At 46.3% G+C, this 9,050-nt stretch overlaps 1 protein-coding gene across 1 annotated transcript in view; it reads left to right on the top strand.

Moving 5' to 3' along the window:
* LOC116525901 (kinesin-like protein KIF28P) overlaps positions 1-9,050 on the top strand; it is a 77,968-nt gene that overhangs the window by 34,069 nt on the left and 34,849 nt on the right. Inside the window, 3 exon segments of the mRNA XM_032242031.1 lie at positions 3,964-4,051; positions 4,054-4,187; positions 6,693-6,847. Coding sequence (XP_032097922.1) covers positions 3,964-4,051; positions 4,054-4,187; positions 6,693-6,847 — 377 coding nt within the window.

Genomic DNA, 9,050 nt, shown 5'->3' on the forward strand with positions numbered 1-9,050 from the left:
GCCAGCTCTCCCGTTTACTAGCTGTGTGACTTTGCAGCCAGCTCTCCTGTTTACTAGCTGTGTGACTTTGCAAACTCATTTTATCCCAGAGCTCAGTTTGCATTTTCATAAGGAGAACTTAAATAAGACATGACATCAGAAGAGGTACTACATTTTAAAATTTGTAACACAGTGCCTATCCAAAGCTAGATATTCAGCAATTTTTTTCAATTCTGCCCTTTTCCCTTGCACTTAGTACACTGTGCTGTAAAATTGTATTTACATAGTTGTACGTGATGATTTTCAAATAATTATTTCCTTTTGAATACCTTTCCATCTGCAGGACTCAATGCTATATTTAATCTAGAACGGGTGCTTCCTAGATGTTGGCTGAATGGATAAATTCACAAGTGTACCTACAATTGTAGGTTTCTTATGGGCAGAGATATGCTACTAGTTATAGTAGAACCCCAGAAACATGCAAAGCCCTGCATCGAATTCCCTGTACTCCCAGGTTCTTACAGGGAAGAACATGGGGAAGGACGTCTGATTATACTCCCTACTGACCCCTGCTCATGACGATCATCTCACTGGAATTCTGCTTCCTATCTCTAAAGTAAGGCAATCGGGCATCCTAAGTACTCCCTTTTCCATCAGTTATTTCAGCAGTCAGTCAAATAAGGTCTGTTAAATATCCTCAGTGTTAGACATAATGCTAGACTCTGAGGATTCATAAAACCTAAGACATGTTTCCCGCCCTGGAGAAGCGTAGTGGAAGAGGCAGCAGTTGCTCCAGAAAGTTCCACAGTGTTGTGTGCACTGCAGGAGCGGCACAGAAACCAGGCTGGAAGAGGGGGTGGCGCCAATACCCCCTGTGCTGCTGCGTGCTGTCCACAGAGGAGATAGGCTGGACCTTGAAAGAGCTTCTGAGTCTGGGGAGGCAGAGAAGTGAGGGTGCAAGGCGCAAACAGCGGCACGTTAGGCAGCGGGACGGGTATTTTAAATCATTAATGTCAGAGGTGGCACTGGGACGGGTGAGTACCCTGTGTGCTGGGAGTGGGATGTGTGGCCGCTGAGGGCTGGGAGAGCATCCCGGGAGGAAGCCAAAGATGGTTAGGAAATGCCTTTAATGAGCAGGCAATGGAGAACCAAGCAGGGCTTCCAAACAGGGGAGTCAGATCCTCAGAGGGGGTTTTAGAAGTTCCTCCAGCAGCAGAGAGGCTGGACTTGAAGGAGTGCCACACAGGGCAGAGGGGCAGGGCCAGAAGGCACTCGTGACAGCCCAGGTGAGGGGCAAGGTTGTGACCATCTTTTCTTCCCTTTCTTTCCTTTTTGAAACAAGGTCTCTGTTGCCCAGGCTGGAGGGCAGTGGCACGATCATAACCTCCAGTAACCTTCAACTCCTGGGCTTGAGTCATCCTCCTGCCTCAGCCTCCAAGCAGCTGGTGCTACAGGTGCACACTACCATGCCCAGCTAATTTTTTTTGAGATTGAGTCTTGCTCTGCTGCCCAGGCTGGAGTGCTGTGGTGCAGTCTCGGCTCACCACAACCTCCACCTCCTGGGTTCCAGCGATTCTCCTGCCTCAGCCTCCCGAGTAGCTGGGATTATAGGCACTTGCCACCACGCCCAGCTCATTTTTTGTATTTTTAGTAGAGACGGGGTTTCACCATGTTAGCTAGGCTGATCTCCATCTCCTGACCTCATGATCTGCCCACCTTGGCCTCCTAAAGTGGATTACAGACGTGAGCCACCATGCCCAGCCTACCCAGCTAATTAAAAAAAAAAAATTGTGCAAATGGGACATCACTATGCTGCCCAGGCTGGTCTTGAACTCCTGGCCTCAGGTAATCTTCCTGCCTCAGCCTCCCAAAGGATTACAGGTGTGAGCCACTGCGCCCATCGACACTCCTGCTGCCAGCACTGCCCCTGTGTCCATGTCTCTGTACTTCCATTCCGTCCTGAGAAACTTATGCCTTTTTTCGGACAAGCCTTATTCAGTCATATCTTCAGTCTGAGATGCCACTTCCTATCATCTCTGTCACTCAGGGGAATTACAGAAAGGCTTGCTAGCTAAGGCAGAAGTTGTCCCCATTTTGATGTTCTCTCTCCAGCACTGTATGTCTGCTACCCTAATTTTGCTTCCCCAAACTTCAATCTGCCATCTTGCCTGGACTCTAGGACTTGAAGCCACAGACGCTCGAGCTGGGGGAGAGCTGAGAGACCGTTTAATCTGTCCTCCTAGAAGGAGAAAGCTGGTAATGTCAGAGACTTTCCAAAGGCCTCACATGCTGGAGGCGGAACCAGGACTAAGAGCCTAGGTCTGCTCCTCAGCCCAGGTCACGGTGCAGCTGGTGGCACAGACCGCACGGGCTCTCCCAGGACCGCAGCATCACGCTAGTTTGCCTTCTCAGCAGTGGCTTTTTTGAGGGCGAGGGAAATGGGAATTCCCCTAAGTCCCTGGTGTGAGCATGGCATCACACAAACCTCCCATAATAAAATACAAAGAATTACCCGGATTCTCTGGTTTCGTTAGGCTGTTGCAAATACTGGGGTTTTTTGTGTGTGTTGGTTTGGTTTTTGGGGATGGAATCTCACCGTCGCCCAGTCTGGAGTGCAGTGGTACGATCTTGGCTCACTGCAACCTCCACCTCCTGGGTTCAAGTGATTCTCCTGCCTCAGCCTCCTGAGTAGCTGGGACTATAGGTGCCCAGCACCATGCCCACCTAATTTTTGTATATTTTTAGTAGAGAAGGGGTTTCACCATGTGAACCAGGCTGCTCTTGAACTCCTGAGCTCAAATGATCTGCCTGCCTCAGCCTCCCAATGTGCTTGGATTACAGGTGTGAGCCACCGCACCCGGCCACGAATACTGTTTACACTGAATAAGTTTCCTTTGGAAGTGGAGATCTCAGGGTAGTGGTATTTCTTGTGCCATGACTTATCCTAGGCAAATGTGTCTACTGCATATATTAGGTACTTTGAGCATGACTAACTTCTAATTGTTTTTATTATTTATCACTGTTCTCAGTAAAGTAAGACTTTATTACATTGCAAAACAGAATTTAGAAAGAGGCTATGGTGGTTATTTTTATTTTATCCACAAAGGAGTTGCTAATGAAATAAAGAGTTAAGAAGATTGCTAGGCGAACACTTATGTTAATAAAAGAACAATGTGTTCAAGTGCAAAAACTTCAGAAGCACCAATTTATAGACAGACTGCTGTGGATACCTACTCACATGTCTTGTCATGCTGCAGAGGCAGTTCCCCCGGCCCCCTGGGCGCAGTGAACTAAGTGGCATTTGTTAGCCCAGTTCCAGCTGCGCTGTGCATGCGATGAGCATCGCCATGTGTACGGCATCAGGAACTGTGAGGGTCCACTGGTAAAAAGACACCCACCTTTAGGGAACTCACAGTCTGGTTGGAGTGGTCTAGGTATATACTTGACAATAAAACTGTATTTATAAAAGACAATTTTTAACTTAAAAAAAAAAAAACTGGCCAGGCGCGGTGGCTCACACTTGTAATCCCCGCACTTTGAGAGGCTAAAATGAACGGATCACCTGAGATCAGGAGTTCAAGACCAGCCTGGCCCACATGGTGAATCCCTGTTTCTGCTAAAAATACAAAAATTAGCCAGCATGGTGGTGCGCACCTGTAATCCCAGTTACTTGGGAGGCTGAGGCAGGAGAATCGCTTGAACCGGGGAGGTGGAGCACCACTGCACTCCAGCCTGGGTGACAGAGGGAGACTGTCTCCAACAAAAAAAAAAGCATCCTTCTGACTTCACTAATTACAGCAGTTTTCCCTATCCTTTTTCTTGCAATTTCCCAATTTCTTACTTAGCTAAATTATGAAATACCTATGGAAATTTTTCCATTCATTCAATATTTATTGAGCATCTGCATAGGCGGAGATATAGCAGAGAAGTAAACAAAACCCCCTGCCTTCCTGAAACTTACATCATTTGTTCTTTTTTCTACAGATACGAGATTTGCTGTCCAGAACCAAAAAACCTGGTGGGCTCAAAGTAAGGGAAGACCAACAGCTGGGCTTCTATGTGGAAGGCCTGAGTTGGTGCCCTGCGACAACTATGCCCACATTGAAAGGCTGATGGAACAAGGAACAAAAGTCAGGACCACGGCTTCGACCAACATGAACGCCAGCAGCAGCCGGTCCCACATGGTCATCACCATCCAGTTCAAGCAGGTGAGAGCCGAGTGGACGCCGCCGTCCCACTCTCCAGACAAGGCTGCTCTGAGGAGGGTTCCCCATGGCACAGTGGGCTGGCGGGCATACAGGATCCTTGCAGATTTGACCTGTGGATTAAGGTGGCTCTTTCAACCACAGCACACAGGGTCAGAAGCAGGAAGAGAGGATGTGCGTGCTTTCTCCTGCCTCCCTCCCACCTCAAGTCACACCCCACCCAGCCTAAGTGAGCCTATCAGAGCCCCACGGCGCCCATAGGACTCAAAGGTGTTTTCTCTCAAGTACATTTCCAGTGCTTGGAGGAATAAGCTTTGTCCCCAGTTTGATCAAGGAGCATATTGTGAAGGTATGAGAGTGTCTCCGTGGTTTATCCTGGAGAGCTGTATCGGCAGCACGTCTGTGCATTACCAACGTGAGATCAGCTTTCAGACCCACGAGCCTGAGAACCGCCAGGTATAGAAGTACCCTTGCCATGTGTAGATGCACCAAGATACGTTCTTTGGAACCAAGCAATGCATGTAGCATTCCAACAACTCGAATCTTTGATCAACTAGAGCCCACTTTGACCCTCCATACTCCTTGGTGGACATCAGAGAGTGATCTCTACATTGCGACCAATCTGATCTAGAATGGTTATTCAAAATTCCTGGGTCACTGTTACATTTAGCTATGATCCTACCACCTCTGTCCCCTAAGTAATTGTTCCAGTAATAGAAAAGCAATCAGTGAAAAGAATCCCGTTCTATGCAGGAGTAAGGGGAAAACACGGGACTATGTTTAAGTCTGGTGCCCTTGTTCACTAGCTCTATGACTTTGGGAAATAATCTCTGAGCCTTGGCTGGGCACAGTGGCTCAAGCCTATAACCCCAACACTTTGGGAGGCTGAGGCAGTTGGATCACCTGAGATCAGGAGTTCAAGACCGGCCTGGCCAACATGGTGAAACCCTGTCTCTACCAAAAATACAAAAAAAATTAGCCAGGCATGGTGGCAGGCACCTGTAATCCCAGCTATTCAGGAGGCTGAGGCAGGAGAATGGCTTGAACCTGGGAGGTAGAGGTTGCAGTGAGCCGAGATTGCGCCACTGCACTCCAGCCTGGGTGACAGAGCAAAACTCCGTCTCAAAAAAAAGAAAATCTGAGCCTCAGTTTCCTCTTTTGTAAGATGAGATGAGAAGCTCTCCTTGCAGTAATGTCAGGGAGCTTGAATAAGATACTGCATTTTAAGGAACTCTGTAAACTTTTAAGTACTACTCACTTGATTTTACGATGTTAGTAAAATCCATAAACTTTATATATGGTTTGCCCTGCTGTTTTGTTCTATCGCCAGGCTGGAGTGCAATGGCGCGATCTCGGCTCACTGCAACCTCCACCTCAAGTGATCCCCCTGCCTCAGCCTCCCGAGTAGCTGGGACTACAGGTGATGCCACCACTCACAGTTACTTTTTTGTATTTTAGTAGAGACAGAGTTTCACCGTGTTGGCCAGGATGGTCTCGATCTCTTGACCTCGTCATCCACCCGCCTTGGCCTCCCAAAGTGCTGGGATAACAGGCGTCAGCCACTGTGCCTGGCCTACCCTGATATTTTTTTAACTTGATATTTTAGGGGCAAGAGAAGAAATCAGCTAGAAAAAAAGGAGTGAAGAGAGTTAGCACCATACTGTGTATATTGGGGTCAGTAGTAATATTAGCACTTGGTATTGCATGCCAGGCATGTGCTAAAGCATGACCTCTGTGGTCATCAACCCTCATGAGCTCTCAGTAATGTGTTCCTATCACTGGCTTTCAACTGTGAGAGTTGCAGCTCTGAAAAGGTAAGTCATTTGCACATAGTCATGTAGCCAGCGAAGGAATCTGTAGGATTCTAAAGCACTATATGACCACACGGCCCTGAACAGCTACTTATGTTGCAGATTTGACAATGTTTTATATTTTAAGAGTTTACTGGTCACAGAAATAATGGAGTACTAATTGGTATCTATTGTTTTATTGGAAAAGAGATTAACAGAATTGGGAAGAGAAAACAGACTTTTTTTGTAAAATGTCATTGTTGAGAATAGTATTTTATATTGCATATTTTATGTTTCTTGAGTCTGAAATGCAATTAAAAGAACCACTTAAGTCCAGGTGCAATGGCTCATGCTTGTAATCCCAGCATTTTGGGAGGCTGAGGTAGGTGGATCACTTGAGGTCAGGAGTTCAAGAAAAACCCTGGCAATGGAAATAGAAACTTCATCTCTACTGTAAATACAAACATTAGCCGGGCATGGTGGCAGGCACCTGTAGTCCCAGCTACTCGGGAGGCTGAGGCAGGAGAATCGTTTGAACCTGTGAGGTGGAGGTTGCAGTGAGCCAAGATCATGCCACTGTACTCCAGCCTCAGTGACAGAGTGAGACTCAGTCTCAAAAAAAAAAGAAAGGACCACTTAAACATGTCAGTGAGGGTGATGGCCCATGCAGCCTGCCACTCCCTAATACTATAGCCTGACCTGTGGTGCTTTTCTCCAGGTTTTCCTAGACAGAGACCTGAGCAAACAATCCAGTATTAATTTGGTGGATCTAGCAGGAAGTGAGAGGCAGAAATCTTCAGGATCTGAAGGAGACAGACTGAGGGAAGGATCACAAGTTAACTTAAGTTTAACCAATTTGGGAAATGTTATCAGGTAAATAATCAGTGACAGGTATTTGTGTTGTAAAAATGACCTCAGTGTGAAAAACTAGATTAATTATAACCCTCAGTTCACGATCCACTGACATCACTGATTCATGCCTGGGCTGCCTATAGATTTTATTTCAAACCAATTACTTTATTTTCAAATAGAATAACACTAATAAAACTGCCGTCCAACCCAAGAACTAGTTGGTGTTCCTCTCCTATTCTCCCCTTGGAAGTAACATCATCTTGAATTTTATGTTCTCTCTCTCCCTCACTCCCTCCTTTCTTGTTTTATCACATGTGAATATTATTGTTAAGTAGCTTCATTTTTGACCTTTATAAAAAGGGTGAAATTGGCTGGGCATGGTGGCTCACGCCTGTAATCCCAGTACTTTGGGAAGCCGTGGCAGATGGATCACCTGAGGTTGGGAGTTCAAGACCAGCCTGACCAATATGGAGAAACCCTGTCTCTACTAAAAATCCAAAAAACTAGCCAGCCATGGTGGCAGGCACCTGTAATCCCAGCTACTCAGGAGGCTGAGGCAGGAGAACCACTTGAACCCAGGAGGAGGATATTGTGGTGAGCCGAGATCGTGCCACTGCACTCCAGCCTGGGCAACAAGAGCAAAACTCCAACTCAAAAAAAGAGGGGAGGGGAGTGAAATCCCATTTTGTCTTCTGGAACTTTGGAACTTTTAAAAACTTTCTCATTAAGGTATAAATTGTAGTAAAGTCCATAAATGCTAGCATTCAGCACAAGTTTTTGTATATGTATATACCTACGTACTTATCACCCAGATCAGACTATAGCACATTTCCAACACCCAGACAGCTCCTCACATGACCTCCCAGTTGATACTGCCACCAGAAGACATGCACCTTTGTCATCACAGATTAGATGTGCCTGATTGTAGTGAATTTCGTATAAATGCAATCATTTATATGAGGTCTGTCTTCTTTCACTAAGGACTGTGTCTATGAGATTAATCAAAGTTGTTTCATGTAGCAATTATTAGTTATTTTTCATTGCTATACAATGTATCAGTGTGTGACTATATCAATTTATTTATCCATTCTCCAATTCATGGGCATTTAGCTTATTTCCAGGTTTGGGCTATTAGAAAGTTGCTGTGAACACTTTTATACATGTACTTTGGGGAAAGTAGCCAATCATTTCTCTCAGGTATGTCGGCAGGAGTAGAACTGCCAGGACTTGCTTTTAGAAACACTGGTAACCGTGTCTATCCACTCTATATTCCACCTGATGTGAGTTTTTCATTCTTTCACTAAATATTGTGTCTATGAGATTCTTCCAGGATGATGCAGGTAACAATTTTTATTTTTCATTGTTGCATAGCATTCTAGTGTAGGAATATGCCACAATTTATCCATCTTCTTGATTGGTATTTTGACTGTCCCCAGTTTGTTTTTTGCCGTAAGCAGTGCTACTATAAACATTCCTATGCAAATCACTGGGTACGAACAGTCACGTGTCTCTTAATGATGGGGATATGAGGCCGAGGTAGGCACATCACTTGAGCTAAGGAAGTTGAGGCCAGCCTGGGTCACATGGTGAAACCCCATCTCTACAAAAAGAGTGGAAATTAGCCAGATGTGGTGGTGCCCGCCTGCAGTCCCAGCTACTCAGGAGGCTGAGGTGGGAGGATCACTTGAATCAAGAGGGAGAGGTTGCAGTGAGCTGTGATTACACCGCTGCACTCCAGGCTGGGAGACACAGTGAGGCCAGGCTCAAAAAACCAAAACGAAACAAACAAAAAACCAATGGGGAAGTGTCCAGAGAAACGCATCAGCAGGCAATTTGGCTGTGTCCATCGTAGAGTGTACTTACACAAACCTAGATTGCAGTGCCTACGGAACACCATGGCTGTATGTGCTAACTTAGGGCTCCCACCTGTACCTACACACAGAACAGCTTGGAACTGTGATGACACCACAGGCAATGGCTCCCCCCTGTACTCACACACAGTACAGCATGGGACTGTGACGACACCACAGGCAATGGGTCCCCCCTGTACTTACACACAGTACAGCATGGCACTGTGACAACACCACAGGCAATGGCTCCCACCTGTACTTACACACAGTACAGCATGGAACTGTGACTACAACACAGGCAATGGCTCCCCCCTGTACTTACACACCGTACAGCATGGAACTGCGACGACACCACAGGCAATGGCTCCCACCTG

Source organism: Sapajus apella, unplaced genomic scaffold (genome assembly GCF_009761245.1).
Source record: "Sapajus apella isolate SASKATOON/1434 unplaced genomic scaffold, GSC_monkey_1.0 scaffold49, whole genome shotgun sequence".
Taxonomy (NCBI): Eukaryota; Metazoa; Chordata; class Mammalia; order Primates; family Cebidae; genus Sapajus; species Sapajus apella.